Source organism: Anomalospiza imberbis, chromosome 2, assembly GCF_031753505.1.
Source record: "Anomalospiza imberbis isolate Cuckoo-Finch-1a 21T00152 chromosome 2, ASM3175350v1, whole genome shotgun sequence".
Taxonomy (NCBI): Eukaryota; Metazoa; Chordata; class Aves; order Passeriformes; family Viduidae; genus Anomalospiza; species Anomalospiza imberbis.
This window is the reverse complement of record NC_089682.1, coordinates 26,498,764-26,515,454: the sequence shown is the minus strand read 5'-3', so window position 1 is coordinate 26,515,454 and position 16,691 is coordinate 26,498,764. Positions and strand designations below refer to the sequence as shown.

Here is a 16,691-nt window from a genome sequence, read left to right as displayed (position 1 = left end):
AGAGATTGATAAAAATCAGGCAGCTGTCCCACAGCATTTCCAGCTACCCTGGAATACATTTCTGTGGACCAGCAGCTCAGTGACTTGGAAATAGACTATTGCTTCCCCAAGTGTAGTAAGGGAAATGCAGGAAGGAGTTCAGCCACTGTTTCACAGTGGTCCAGCCACTTACACACCAGTTGCAGCGAGTCTCCAGAGAGGCACAATGCAGAGCACTAGGACAGACAACTTCTACAGTCACATAGTTTTATCTACAGATGCTAACACAGCAGAAAATTCTAGATGCCTGTATCTAGTTCAGTTCCTGAACTGAACTGGAAAGTTCAGAGGGTATGGTATGAAATACTTCTCCTATCAACATAAAGCCTGTTTAAACATACTTGAAACTCCAAACAATTTCATCATAACTGATGGAAGGTTGATGGCATCCCCAATAGCAATGGTCAAGAGCATGGTCCCAGCTAAACTACACTGTTAAATAAAGCTGCATACATCTTCTCCTGAAATTCATCTCTAGAATGAATTCCTAGAAGCTTCCCATCCCTCAGACTGGGATAAAACAAGAGGAATACAGATGTAAGTTACCTTGCCCTATAGACAAGAGTACCTTGACTGTACCTGTAGAATGAGTTCTTGTAGCTGAGACTGTTTTTGCTTTATTCTTTCAATTCTTCTCTGTTTCTCCACCTTAAGACAGATAAAAAAGGACTGGTCAGTTTGTTGATTTTAAGTAACATTTCATGCCAACATTTTCTCCCTTTAAAATCATTTCAATACCAGAGCACTGGAGGTAGAAAATATAGTAATCAATCATTAAGATTCTACATATAATTCAGAGACATAACTATCAAGACATATCAGTACTACCTACAGAAACTAACAAAAAGCAGACTAAGAACCCTGGGGAATAAAACACAACAACCCGTGAAGAAGATAAAAACATCTTTGCAAACAGAACTTATGCCTCAAAGGGTTATTGGAATTCTCTCAAAAAGGCAAAGATAGACAAGGATCTATTTGATGTAGAGTTTATTGATATTGGAGGTACTGGAGAAGATCCATCAAAGATGGTTAAAGATAGGAAGCTGCTATGGAGCCCAAGGTTAAGGCCTCACAGTACTTAAGATGTACTACATAATAACACAAAAGTTAAGAGACAAAAAGCTAGGAAATACACAGATGTCTTAGTGGAAGAAGCTCCCCAGCTGATTCCCCATGGGATTAAACTGACAGACTGTCAGTTTTACTCTAACAATAGACAATCAGACTAAGGTGACAAGGTGACAGAATCTGCTGGCAATGCTGGGTTACCTGGCATAGTAAAAAGAGAGCTTGTCATAAAGCAAACTCAAAGTATCTTATAGCACTTTGTCATTACATCACCTAAATTATTTCTGGTGAATATAGTGTGGTATGTGTGAGAAAATAATCTAATCCATGCATACTTTAGAAATAAAATGACATTCAGTAGAGATGTAAAATTGCAGTATCTGCAAAATCCATCAGCTCACAGTATAGTGACAGCCAAAAATTCGAATTATTAGGCAAGAAACAGAGTACCAAGCAATAATTATCACTATATTACTCTATGAAGCACAATTTTTACATCTTGAATTCTGTAGGTCTGATGGTTCTATTTCAAGACAAGCATACAAAAGAGCAATCAGGATCATCAGTGATACAGAAGAGAATTTATGCAAGAGAATAATGAATAAATTAGGACTGTACTGAAAGGAGAACAAATGATGGGGGAGAACATGAGAGATCCCTATAAAACAATGAACAGGGTGGAGAAAGTGAATAAGGAATGACTAGCTCATCATCACTTCCAATTAAAAAAAATATTCAGCAGATATCAACATATCAATATGTTCAAAACCAAACAAAAGGTATTTCATAAGATGCTTCTCATGCACCTGAAACTCACTGCCACAAAATTAATTTAAAAATTAATTTAAAAAATAAAATTAATAAAAATTAAACGAAATTAATTAGAATTATCCCTTTGTAGATAAGGTTCTTAAACATTTTTGTTCCATTTTTCCCCTAACTTTGGCACCTTCTCATTGATTATTTTTGTCCTGCTGAAGGAAATTTAGACTTATTAAGAATAAATACATCTCATTCCATTCTGATGAAGTGAATTTACTTCAGTAAACCTCAGTAACTTTATTATTCTGCAAATCTCAGGACAGTAAAAAAATCCTGTCAGAACTTAAGAATCTCTTTCAGTATAAAGCATTTCACTTCCTCCCCAAGACATGCAATAATAAAGTCTGACATACTCACTTAAGAGAACTGTCACAAAAAGGTAAGACCTGCAGCAATGGAGATGCCTATATGTACTGACCCACATGCAACATCTATCATCACAGAACTACTGTCTGTTTGGCACCTGGAGAAAACAAATCTTCCCAACTCCTCAGTACCACTGCTGCAATTTTGGAAATACATAATAATTTTTTAGTACCTTCCACTCAGAACCACTTCACATGTACTTATAAAAGCTGTATTTTTAACACAGAAGAGTTAAAGACACATTTGAACAACCTGGAAGTTGAAGAGTGTGTGTTCAGTATATAAAAGATAAAATAAAAAGAGTCCAAAGAGGACTAGGTTGCTATCTCAGAAGATTATAGGTACATATTGTATCAGAACATATTAAAGCTGTGAACATTTGCTCAAACTCAAAGCCATTGTGAAGTTCCAAATGGATATACCTCCAAATTCTGACATTCCTGAGCCGAGTTAGTAGGTAGACCAATCCATTTGATTTCCTTTTTCTCCTTAGAGATAATGTTCATGGCCATAAGGACATTTAAGGCATCATAGACACGTCGTCTAATATTCTTCTGGTCATAAGCCTGCTGTAGACATAGTGCATTAATCAAAAATATACCTGTGTCAAAAATATTTGAAAATAAACATATTACAGCAAATATAACTCAGTTATATCTGAACTGTTTCATTTAGAAGTAGGAAAAACAGAAGAATCTCAAGAGAAATTTCTCTTCCCCCATTCAGTTCACATGTAATTGACTTCCCATATACTTACTGATTCATTTGGTGAAATGTGATTATCAGTGGTAGTGAATTCTGCAACCAACTCGTCTGCCACCTCATTGTATGAGGTGGTTCCTTTTCTTTGTACCTTCTCACAAACCTTCATAGAGAAATGACGTAAACCCTTGCCATTCTTCTCGCCTTTTTTGTTCCGCTTCCTAAATATACGTATAATATATATTTTAAGAAGATTTAAACTTTGGAATATTTGATGTCTCTTTTTCAAATACAGGCACACTGCTGTAAAAAACCCAAGCCTTCCCTTTTCTTCTGCTTCTTATTCCTTACCAACCTTCTCTCCTACATTTTTTCCTCTACATTTTACAATATTTATAAACAATTCTAATATCTTGATGCTGAAACACAATATAAATTTATACTTTTGCCAACTTTTCTAGCTTCAGTAGAATCACAAAATCATTGAACAGTTTGGGTTGGAAGCAATCTTTAAAGGTCATCTAGTCCAACCCCCCTGCACTGAGCCAGGTTATCTTCAACTCAGTGAGGTTGCCCAAAGCTCTATCCAACATGGCCTGAAACTTTCCCAGTATCAGGTAAAAAAAATTAATAACAGGGATATTACTTGAAGAAGTCAATAAAGAAAACCTTCAAAACTTCAAGATAAGAAGAGATAAGGGGATAAATACTTAAACATGAAAACTGAATCAGAGGAGAGAACCTTTTTGTCCTTTTAAAAAATTTTTATTTTTAAGTAGCACATGGATTGAGGATTGTCTATGCAATGTGATACTGATACTGACTGAACAAAGTCTGGTATTGGTTGAACTCACTAAACATTATACTATGACTATAACACAATTTGAAGTTATACAGTATATGAAATTGCTATTAGAACTTCAAAGGTACAAGATATAAGCAGTATAACGAAGTTTTCTGCTTTGAAAAGTTTTTATATAAAAATTTCCTTGTAACTAGAGGAAAAATACAAGTATCAACAAAATTAGTTTCAGCAAGGGGAAGTATCAATTCTTACATCTCATTTCACTGTATAATTCCAAAGAAGAAATCTATTTATGTGTAACAGGCTACCGATAATAAATTTAGCAACTACATTTAACAAGATGCCCTTTAGAACACACTAGCATGAAAAAACCACACCAAAAGAATGCATTCCTTTTATTTAATACTTTTTCTCAAAAAGGACTACATTCTTATTTCAAATGACACTCTGGGATACCCTTGTTCAATCAGAAATACACAGTATTTTTCTAAAAATACACCAGCATAAGAGAAATCATAGAATCAAGTCAAATTCCTGTGTCCTTTTATATTCTCTAAATGTTAGTAATGTCAGAATATCTACCAGAGCTTACAGATAATATTCTGCATTCTTTTACAAGAAATGAAGAGGTACTCATTACTGTGTGACTACTCCCTATCTTAGAGCAACAGACTTTCAGTGGTGAAGTGCTCTTGATGAAAATGAAGAGACTTTCGCACACTGCTAGTCTGAGGAGTATGTACACTATCACAACACTTAAAACAGAAGCTCCAACACTTTATTAATCCTTTCTAGCTTTCATTTTGCTCACCCAGCAGACCAAGGTGAAGAATCTCCAGTCTGGTTCTGTGATGCAAAATGTGTGTTAGGTGTATGTGGACTTCCTACCAGGATAGTATTTTGCGCTGAAGGTCTCTGAGGTGTACCGATAACCTACAGTAAAGATAAAATAATGTGGAAAATGGTAAGAATTCCAAGACATTTGTAAGTGACACAATTGAAATGATGCATTACCCAAACACTAGTACTTTACATACTTCTCTTAGATGAATCTAACTTATACACACTAGCATAAAAAACTTCTGACTACAGTTAATATAGTTAGAGCACACCCTAAGATAAGAGCATTTATATTTTAACCTCCTTAAATCAAGTTTTCATGCTCGGTGGATTTCTTAACACTGCTCAGCACTAACTTAGACAAGATCAAAACACACACACACTCTCTCCCTCCAAGGAAAATGGGGGTAAAAAGGAGGGAAAAAAACCCCTACCCTACCAAATTATGTATAAGGATGCTGCAGTAAATTACAGTTAAAATATGAATACAGGAAAATCTGAAAATCAGTAAAACCAGAGAGATAATGTAGGGCTTTTGCAAGAACCCTCTCTCCTGGAGTCAGCCTCTAACTACTACATTAGAGATGAGAAAGAGTAAGGGCGAACTTTCCTCATCACTGGAGTGAGTGACATCAAATTAGGCAAACCCATTCCATCGCAAACACGTTAAGAGCACATACTCGGCTAAGCACAGTTCCAGCCTCCATGTGAACTGTCCTGAAGATGTGGTAATTTGACCGTAAGTAATAATACATACATCAGCACACAGAACTGTGCCCTCCTACCTCTGAAACCAGCTAAACTAAACACCCACTTTTGCAGGTCATGCTTTTTAATCTCTGAATTATTTAAAATGTAACTGTCTAGAAAACAGGGATTATGGGGGGAAAATGACACCATATAGATTACTCTTTTTTAGAAAGATATGCCTACTTATCTTGGGTACATTTACCTCCCAGTGGTTGCATCCCTGACATCAGGTAAGTGAAAAAAAACCTAAAACAAACCTAAACCCATAACCACCCACAACCCTGCCATATTTTCGTGCAGCTACATTCTGTCTGAGCAGCAAAACTTAATTTTTCTTCCTCAGGCCATCTCCAACAGTTAAGCTCAACAAGAGTAAAGTACAAAAACTGAAAATGAAACATTTCACGTGTGAAAGTTACATAGATGACACCAAAGGTAGTCTAGTGACTGTAGGATGTCCATGATTTCAGCTGTCTGGAAAGACAAACAGCTGTATTTTTTCTCAAATATTACCTTTATATTATGCCATCTCTCTGAGCAGTTAACATATAAATTTGTTATATCCACTTCTGTCAGCTAGAATATCTTAGGTACTCCTTTCCAGGAGCATTGTACCATACTTGAAATGTTTCTATCTCTTATGAAAAGCCAAATAATCTCCTCTACTGCTTTTGATAAACAAAACTTACAATTGTAGGAAATGGCATGAGGGTGGGGAATGCTGGCACAGGACACATGTGAACCTGCTCACTTCATCCCCATGAAAAAAAACACTATCAGTTCTGATACCAACTGGTCTGGCTCACCCAATGTCTCCAAAGAGTGTAAAACCACCCGTGTGCTATTCAAGTAAATGGATTAGATGGAGAACTGAAGAAAGCTGTTAGTTGGTTTCTATTCCCTAGGAAGAACTGGCAGAAGACTACAAGAGATGATTTAACATCTTGCTTGCAGAGAGTCCTGCTCTCTGTCTTACTAATTCCATGAGCAGCCCCACCACTGTACTGCTAGAATTTGTATCACCCTGCAATAAGATGAAAGCCAAACCAGAACAGGGGTGGGGGGTGAGGAGGAGAATTACAGCTGGAGAAAAAACAAACTGGCAGCAGCAAACCCTGAACCTCTCCTGCACTCAGGAGTGTCTCAAAATACTCAACTCTACAAAGGAAGAAATGAAGTGTGCACGAATTTACAGGTTCATTTCTAGAGTGGGACAGAGTAGTCTGATTAACATCTACTCTACATGCAAACTCTACTGCTTTCTTATCAAGAAGAACCCCAAATATAAGACACTCTAGTTCAGATGTTTACATGTTAGAGATGTTTTCCAAAAGACTGAGGCCAATTCTACTCAAATCACTGAATTCTAATTTTGATTACTGAAAGAATTACTATAACCTATGTATTATCTATTGCATTTTAAGATTCTTTGGAACATCTAATTTCGTACATCTCACACACAGCTCAAAATAAGTATTTCAGCAAAAGAATATTTAAATTAAGCACTAAAATATAGTTATGTTTTCAATTTTATTCCACTCAGCTCAAATCTCCATTAAAACATGTTTATGGACTTCATTTACATTTCCCTATGCCAGATTTCAAAGCAGAATCTGAAAGAGACACTGATTTTAAATGGCAAGACTAACAAAATATAAAGCCACCTGAACAGTGAGGTACCTTCATGTTGATTTGAGAGTCACCTTTGAACTTCTTTACACAATACATTTTTTATTTAACCTAAGTCTATTAAAATTAGAAACAAACTTCAATTATCTGCCCATGATGAGTGATACAGACTACCAGGCTACGTCAGATTTGCAGCATGTGTAAACAATAGGACAAGCAATAAAAATAAATAAATAAATAAATAGATAGATAGAGAGATAACCAGACAAAACACACAAACAAAAACTCCAAAACAAACAAAAAACCCCAATAACCCAAACAACCCCACATCCTACAAACAAAGAAACAACAACAAAAAAAAAACCCCACAAAGTCTCCTTACCACTTGTTGTGCAATGTTGACATTAGACTGTCCAAATGTTTTTGGCAGGAGCTGTTTTCCAATCGTATTTACTGTAGAAGGATGAACAGCCAATAGAGAAACAACCCCTAAAACAAATACAAGTAGAGAGCTTCAGGTCAGCACATTGTATTATTTTAGGAAATAATCTCATCTATACTACCAATGCATATTAATGGAAACTAGCCCTGAAACGCTTAGTCTCAATATAAATGCCGCATTTATACATGAGAAGCAAAAAAAGAAATTAAGATTCACAGTATGTTCTCTCAAACTTTCTTCTATGTAACCTTCTACAGGTCAATGCTTTAATATGAGTATGGTTTAATTCCTTGTGTTCCAATTTCTCTCTTAAAGCAGAGTAATAGAGGCAACCAGTATTTGACAAAAAGCATAGTCCTCTCTTCTTCTAGCCCTACTCTTAATGGCTATTGAAATAATTTTCAGAACCACCTGACAAACATGCCCAATGCCATAGAATATGGCATAACCTTCTGAGACATGCTGATCTACAGGAGATAAAATTTGGCTGGAACAGGCCTTTCCAAGAGAATATTCCCAACTTTCCTCTAAATGCCCCCTCCCAGCTGAAGGCAAGGAATTGAAGAACAAACAACCCCAAGAATCCATTATTTCAGAAAAATATACGCATCTCAGCACACCGACCCTGCAGGAAAGGCTGTTCTCTCTCTCCCTGTTCATAACCTATACACAATCAGCACTGGTCTCTCTCTCCCTGTTCATAACCTATACACAATCAGCACTGGTAGGTAAAGCAAGTCTTAAGCCATGTAAAAAAAATCAACTACAAAAATAACAATGCAGGTATCCACTAGCAGTTTGATGTTCCATGATATAGTTGAGAAGAAAGAACGACAAACCCACCTATTTAAAACAAACAAAAATCTCCCCAGCCAACAACGAAACAGAGCAAAGAAAAAAAAAGCAACAAAGACTAACTACAGTACGAAAATGATGAACAAACCAGTCTTAAAATACTGGAGACATTTTTTTTGCCAAATCAATTGTCAAGTGGTTGTCAGGTTTAGCAGTTGTTCTCTGAGATTACTTTTAAAGAGGCCAGTGGGGTCAGAAGGACTTGGTCCAATTCTCATTCCTCTGTCTTTTTCCCATTGTCCAATACAGAAACAATAAATATGTATTTTTACAAGGGCTGTGTCAGGAGGGCTGTAACTGGTCCTTAATGCCTATCATCCCTCTTTACACATTCAGGAAGTCTACGGGAAGTTTGAGGACAATTCAAATCTTCTTTAAGCCCTTGCTTTCCAGAAGGCTTATATTTCCCAGCTGCTATTACTACACCATGTCAAAGTGATAGCTTCACTTAAGAATTTACTCTCGGTGATCAATCTATTCCCAAACAGGATGCAGCAGCATGCCCTTCTTCCATTACTAACCAGCTTCCCAGTGCTCTTTCAGAAAGTCAGCAGCTATCCAGTTTGTAATATAAGTCTGTTACACCTTCCTGTCCCTCCAAGTACACTCATCACTATCATGATCAGAATTGTGTTTGTTCTTCCTCTCTGTGGAATACAATAAATCAATATAAACTACCCTGGCTAGCAGTGCTTGTGTAGCTTCTTCTCAGCTTCCCGGGGGTCTTTTTTTAAAACTTCTCCTCACTGCTTTAAAAAATTCAGTGCAATCTGAAGACTGCGTTTCCATTATAAAAGAGGAGTTGTAACTGCTTTCCAAGGTTAAGAAAACTCATCTATTTCATCATCTTCTCAGAATCACAGAATATTCTGAGTTGGAAGGGACTCACAAGGATCATCAATTCCAACTCTTGAGTGAATGGCCTATACAGGAATCAAACCCCCAACCTTGGCATTATGAGCACCATGCTTTAACCAACTTTCCCTTACCTCTGATGGTCACTGTTGCTTTCTAGTTCTCCTGCCCTTTCTTTTGCAGATAACAGGCATCCATAGAGTATTTGTGACCAAGGAATGCAGTATGTTATTTATAGCTCGTTTACTATTTTAGTCCCTGTTCCTTTTTAAGTAATTCTCAAAATTCCCCACCAAACACTGATACCACATTTTCATTAAAATAACCTACAACTTCAAGATCTTTCTTCAGTGCTAATAGCTCACTTGGGATACTCATTGTACCAAGTTCAGTTTTCACCAATTATTAACCCATGGGAGGACCATCCCATTCTATCACACCTTAGCTTAACAGGCTGATTAAGGACCTTGATAATCAATTTTTTTTTATTATTTTTAAGAAATCCAAGGACATTGCTCTGATTAGATAATCCTTATCCACATGGTTGTTGACTCTTTCAAAGCATGACTTTGAAAAGAAGTAACTGCACACCCTGGCTTTTCGCCTCCCTCTAGAAGAGCCCTGTTGAAGGCTACTATCACATCTGTCCACATATGTATTGCTTCTCTGTTACGTGCTCAACCGAGTGCCACAGAAGTCTGACTTACTCATCTGCCATTATCTGAGCTTTTCACAAACTGGTGCAGGCTATGCTGCTCTCTTTCCCTCTGGTACTATATCAACAGTACCAGGGGGCCTGGGCAAACAATAAGCTGTGTGTGACCCAGAGGGACTCCCCTATGCTAACAAAGACTTAAACACATCCTGAGCTGCATTTGGAAGCATACAACAATAAGCGATTCTTCCTTTTCTTTTGGCAGTCCCTACACTGTGCCTGGATGACTCTGTTCAATTTTGGGGTGCACGGTGCCAGAGAGGCACTAGCAAACAGGAGAGTGCGGCAGGAAGACACCAGTGTGCCTTGGGTACTGAAGTATATCCTGCACAAGGAGAAGCTCAGGGAGACTGGTGCATTCAGCCTCTGGAAGAGAAGGTTAAGGTGGAGCACGGGGTGTTACATGCAGAAATCACTGCCTTCAACTATTAAAGGGAAGTGTAGAGATGACAGAGGACACAACAAAAGGAAAAGAGGGAATGGTCACAAGTTGTAGCATGGCAAATTCCAACCAGAGAAATTGTCAAAGGCAGTGCACAGCAACAGGCTGCATAGGAGATTCTTTGGTGATACACAGCAAAATTTAAGAAATGAAGGCTCTGCGCATCAAAGCTGATCCTGCTTGGAAGGTAAGGTTTATTAGATGGGATGGCCTCCAGCCTCCTATTATTAATAATTTATTTTATGAACAGAAATAGCTATCTTGCAACTAAAACATCCATGGGAAGGAAAGAGCACACACTATTGTTTCTTTAAATTTTTTAATTACACTAACATTTCCTGTAGTGCTGTGCCAGAGTTAATTCCTGCAACTGAACCAATGTGGCTCTAAACAGAAACTGCAAGGTTCATCTTTCTGTACAGCACAAACTGACTGGCAAGGAAACATAAATGTAAGTGAAAGAACAGTAACACAAGCATCACCGTTCAAAGCAAAGTCAAAGTGAACTTATAAAAGCTATCATGAGTATAACTGCTCAATTATACAGAAAAGAAAACTTTTAAGAGGATATTTGCAATGTCTCTGTCCAAGTGCATTCTATTTTCTCATTTGCCACACATGCAAACATTTTACTCATAATTATCTGCATTTTCAAAGGCTCATAATATGTGCGAGGTTTTTGTTTGTTAAATACAAGCAGAAGTAATTTTACCAACTTACATTTGCAAGTGACTGACAGCTCAGTTTCTCAAACAAATCTTAATACTAATTTCTTAATTACTGTTACTCAGCAATCACTGCAATCCCAATAATCCTGTATTTTGTAGACAACAATGTACCCAACAGCACGTAAAAATTTAAACCACAAGTTTGCAAACAGTTTTACTGGCATCAAGTCTTCTTTTCAAAACAAATTACTAATACTGCTAGTACTGACCCATCTTTTTTTCCCCCTTAAAGACTTTGAGAACCACAGGAAAAATGCCATGTAGAGCAGAAAAAACAAAGTATAGAGAAGGATATAACTACTACTACTTACATTCTCAGTGTCACAAATGTTTGGAAAACTACTTTTAGTAACTTAAAAGCAATCATTAAACCTAAAGGGGAGTACAACTTCATCAGTATGATGTTCCAGAATACCTCCAAATACAAGATAATGTTGCAGGTGGAATCAAGGAGTAATGGCATAAAAAAATTGCAGATCAAAAGAAGCAGCACTCTAACAAAACCTGTTATTTATCTGTCTACAAACAAGTAAGTGCTCTCTTTGGCTACTGGTTAACTGGACCTTTGCTTGCATATAAAAACAAACCAAAGAGCTTTACCAGAAAGAAGGAATCCCTTGCAGAATTTTGACAGTTTAAAGGAAGGTGATGCAGTTAATTAAGAACATTTAAAAAACCTTAAGATGACAGAAAAAAGACACAGAATGGAAGAAACGAGTGCCCTCTGCAGACAGTGAAGTAGATTCTCCTGAAAAGTTGACTGCTCCGGTTCTTGAAACAGCAGTGACTTTGAATTTTGTGTTCAGGATAGGAAGGATGGGCTGAGGTACTCCTTGCCTCAGGGGCAGAAAATCCCTTTCCTTCTAGATATTCTACCATTTTCTAAAGTAACTTGCCTTTGTTTTCTTTACTTGAGAAAAAGACAGTAGTCAACAAAAAGCAACTCAGTTCCCTCGTAATGCAGTCTCTAACAAACTAAATTCTGTCATAAAACAGGTGACAATTATATCCTGGGAACTGATTCCTCACATGTCACTCCTGTGATGTTGCAGTTGTTAACATCTCTGTCAGGAACATCACAGATATTTCATGTTATTTTATTAGTTAGTTATATGCTAGTTTTCAGAAAACACAGAATTCTTTTTGAGGGTCTCTGTGTGACAATACACAGATGATTGTCCCCACCTGTGTGCCAAATCAAGTAAAAGCACCTCTACCTACTGAAGAAGCCACACCATCCTGTTAAGACAACAAACACGCTTATACAGCAATTCTGAACTTTTGTGCAGAAATCCATGTCTCCCAGTGTGCAGTCCTCCCTCACTGATTACATCAACTCAGACTTCTATGTGATTCTTACCATCTTTATATATGACTAGTAATAATTCTGCTATTACAAACCAGTTCTTCCAAGTCTGTGTTGAAATAAACTGGGGTCCATTTCTAGACTTTCAAAAATTACGTTTCTACTTCCAGAAAGAGTTTACTTCCTTAGCTTTACTTTAGACAATATTAATTGGATTTTCTTCAGCTGCAGTAATACATATGCATTTTATAACCAATTTCAAGCATGTATCTGTTTGCTGAAGCATAATTCATGGGTTCTGAAATTGATCTCTTGTTCTACTCCAGAGGAACCATTCCAGTCACTGTTAAAAATCAGTGAGTATGAATTTTCAAGTAAAAGTAACAATAACATTACACTACAAGTTTCTTATCACATAAATAAAAAGCACAAAACAACCTTATAGCTAGGCAGTGCTGAAATATGAGTCTAAACACACCTTAAAATGTTACATCTTTGTCTTTGATTTTTTCAAATCTGAAATGTAAATATAATTAGCCTATAAAATATGAAACCTTTTTTTAAGGCGTAAGCAGTGAAAGCAGCTAGAGACATACCTTAAAAGCATTTTCTGGTTACATACCAATAATGCCACCTACTGGCACAAGAGAAGATTCAACTTTTCTTTATGAGTAATTTTTAAACAAAAAGCTTTCATTTCAATACAATATTAATACCACTAGTTACCTTTTCCCTCTCATCCATCTCAAGCAAATAATTTCTTTCATCCAAATTTCTCCACAAGTGAGGGGCAAGATTAGAACTGAATAGTGTTGTATTTAATACTTCAATATCAACACTCATCTGAATATGACAAGGACCAGAATGTAAGAGTTTTCTTAAAAATGTATCCCCCAGAAACGGCAAAATTGCTCAGTTTCTAAAATTCATTGCCAAGTAACAAATAGAAAACACAAACTCATAGGGAAGTTTTGCTAGTTCAGCCCCTATTAAAAATTCTTTCTATCCTTCCAAACCATACGTATTTGCTAACTCTCAAAATTAATTAGCCAGTTGGAAACCACCTTGCTGGTTACCAAGTAAAACAAACCTTTCACAGTCATACTTCTTTTCAGGGCTATATGGAGTGTTACACTCCAGTAATGGAAATACAAAGGGGTATCAGAAAACATGGGCAAATTTACAGGCAACTTCTGGAGTTTGCACAAACACTGGAGGAAACACAAGCTACCATCTCATTTCTAACACAAATAGGTTGATACCTCTTCACAGTAGAGGTGGTTTTGAAGCAAGAAATTTTTAGAGTATTTTCTAGAAAGGTATTTTATGTGCATGACTAATTTATTCAAAATTGCATGCATTACTCATTATAAACAAACCTTTGTGGGGTTGTTGTTTGGGTTTTTGGGGCTTGTTGTGTTTTTGTTTGGGGGTTTTTACATACTGTTTTATCCTCTTAAAATAAATAAAGTCTGTCTCTGCTTTAAAAGACAAATCCTAATCTGGAGTTCATGGCTGAGACCAGTCTCTCCATGAGATAAGTGGAAGCACATCCCTGTTTGCTGAAGTAAAAAGGTTGTCTACACTGGTAACCTGTTTCTGTCAGCAGACATTAACGAACAGTCAGGGAATGAGTGTATGGATAAGACTTGCATACAGAGATTATTCTCTAAAATACCCTCTCTGATTACAAATGTTTAGGTTTTTTTGAGCAAGATGGTGATGTCCCCTCTTTATTATTCAAGAAACAGCAACATAACCGTACCACCAAACTCAAGTCTGAACTTATCCAGTTGCCATACTTCTGCCAGTGCAGATTAAAAATTTACACAAGCTCATTCACAGCCCATTTTGAAAGCAAATTGCAACAAAGCTGTTCAGGCTGTGAGAACTTTTGCATCATAACCTGTTTTGGCCAGAAAAGTCAATCTTCACTTATCTTTCATACTTGAGCCATATACCTACCACTTAGTCATATACCTTTCAGATTGCTGACAACAATGTTATAGAACTGCTTCAGTAACAATATTCTGCTCTTTCTCTTTAACCCTGTTTTTGCAAGCATGTCCTTATGACCCAGCACACAAGTCATTTTTTGTCCTCTACCATCCCCCCTAAAACCTTTATTCCTCTGACAGTTGAACTCCTCCTTTCACATCTGGCTAGCAACAAGTAGAAACTGAAGCAAGTAATAGATTTCTTGCTGGATTTTCTTCTCAATCCACTGAGTTTCAAAGTTGGACTTTCCCAGAACTATGATGGAATGCACCCTCTGGCATTACTAATCCAGTGACTTTGAGCGCTGTAGGTGCATAAAAAGAATGAACTTCAAAAAGCAGCCAGGCTCCTGCATTCTCCCTCAAGAGCCTGCCCCATTACTGTTGTCAAGGGCAGCAGATTGGGCTAAACAAACCACTCATCTGACACAGCAGGGAGATTCGACCCCACAACCTATATCAATCATGTAATGTACTCTCAATCTCTTCTTGTGATTGACTTGCAACTTCTAGAAAAGAAATACAAAGAAAAATACAAAATTTCTTTCCTTAAAAGAAATACAAACCCAAAGGGGAAGATGAAGAAAAAAACAAAACAAAATCAAAAACACAAACAAACAAACAAAAACATAAAAAACCTTTTAAATGGTGACCACCAGACAAGAACATAAAGATTTTTTTCCCTAACCACCTTAAACTCACCCTAAAAAGTATACCAGATACACTTCTGCTACCCTATGGAAAGCTTACTCCCTGACTGTTCTGGACTGAATCCTCTCCATTGTGAAATTAAGAGAAATTTTGCACAGATTTAAAAAAATAGAGGACAGCACCTTGTTGATATAATGGCATGTGATGCAGACAGCTATTTTCAGAGAGAGCATAGTACTTTGTGTGCAGTTGTCAGTCAACATTTAAAGACTGCAGAAAACCCCCTAAAAATTACAAAGGTGGCAAAGTAAAAAAGTACTACTTGAGTGAATAAATTCTGATACATATCTGAGTACTTCAGTGACAAATATTTGCAAGTCTCTGATCAAGACCACAGAGCCTGCACATAAAACACAGACAAGAACCACAAACTGATGAAGCTAAGAGAAATAGTTGTTTCTTCTCTATATTAAGAATTAGTTACTGTCTATTAACTTCATAGAACTCCACTAAAAGTAATGAGATGCAGAAATGGGCCAAGGATAGTTCAGTTTGCTGTGTTATACATTGAAAGTAGAGAGCTCTACTCTCAAACTGGACAAAGTGCAGAGCTATAATAAACTATTTAAGAACTTGAATTTATTTACAAAATTCTATAAGCAATAAAATGCCCTCCAATTTGCCCAGTTCTACTTAGAGCTATGTAATAACGGAAGAGTCGTATTTCCAGTTCTTGCTGTCTAGACTGCACTGTTTTGACTAGATCTCCACTGACTGTAACAGGGTCTAGACACCTATGTGGGTGTAAAATGTACCCTCCTAAAGTATCTGCCCTGAAAAAAAAATCAGTTTTACTGCCCACAGGGTTAGGACATATGGTACAGCTGTTAAGGATCAGGTACCTACTTGCACACTTCTTTAGCTCAGGGGGGTGTGACTGTGTTTACAGAAATACACCTCTGCCAGTTAATACGTGTCTTCACTCAACCCTTAGTGCCCTCTCCACCAAATGCAGAACAGGACAGATTAGTGGGATACCCCCCTTCTGTAAAGCAGTGTGTATTTTAGACAAGGAAATGTCCAAGACAGAGTCTAGTGAGATGCCAATAAAATACTTGCTGTACCTACTGGTGGTTACAGAAGTTAAATGGGTTTCCTGAAATGGTATATAAAATACTAGAGCAGTAATACTACAGGAGTTCACTTGCACTGGACTACAAATTAATCTGGGAGTACTGGAGTATTCCAACAATCTTAAAGCAAGTTTATTAGTCAACAGTAAGGTTTACAGACAGTAAGCAGATGACTGTGTTAATATACATTTCACCTTTACTTCACACAGCCTATCAAAGGACACAATCTGTCATATACAAGAATAAAGCAGACTGTCATTATTGGGAAGCAACAAGAAAGAAAAATGGCCATTTCACCAAAATATATTGTGAGGTACGTATGAACCAAACATGATGTTGCACAGAAATATTACTGATCCCTCCATACAAAAATGACTGACACTTCACTTGGGAGTCACACATACTGTTTTAGTCACTTGTATTCAAGAAAGTTGATGAAAGCAATCAAACAGGCTCAAAAGATACAATAAGGAAAACAGAGAGGACAAAGAGCACATCTGATGAGCAATCTAGGACATAGTGGCTAGTTAGCTGTCAAACTAG

At 37.0% G+C, this 16,691-nt stretch overlaps 1 protein-coding gene across 7 annotated transcripts in view; it reads right to left on the bottom strand.

Annotated features, from left to right (window-relative positions):
* The window catches only part of TFDP1 (transcription factor Dp-1), a 37,556-nt gene that overhangs the window by 5,688 nt on the left and 15,177 nt on the right, over nt 1-16,691 (bottom strand). For 6 of the 7 annotated variants that reach the window (XM_068180229.1, XM_068180226.1, XM_068180224.1 and 3 more), the window contains exons 4-8: nt 7,407-7,513; nt 4,617-4,738; nt 3,056-3,221; nt 2,721-2,867; nt 619-687 (exon numbers count right to left, since the gene is read on the bottom strand). In XM_068180229.1, the coding sequence (XP_068036330.1) occupies nt 619-687; nt 2,721-2,867; nt 3,056-3,221; nt 4,617-4,738; nt 7,407-7,513 (611 nt within the window). The remainder of the gene's footprint in view (nt 1-618; nt 688-2,720; nt 2,868-3,055; nt 3,222-4,616; nt 4,739-7,406; nt 7,514-16,691) is intronic. The other variant, XM_068180231.1, reaches the window with a different exon arrangement.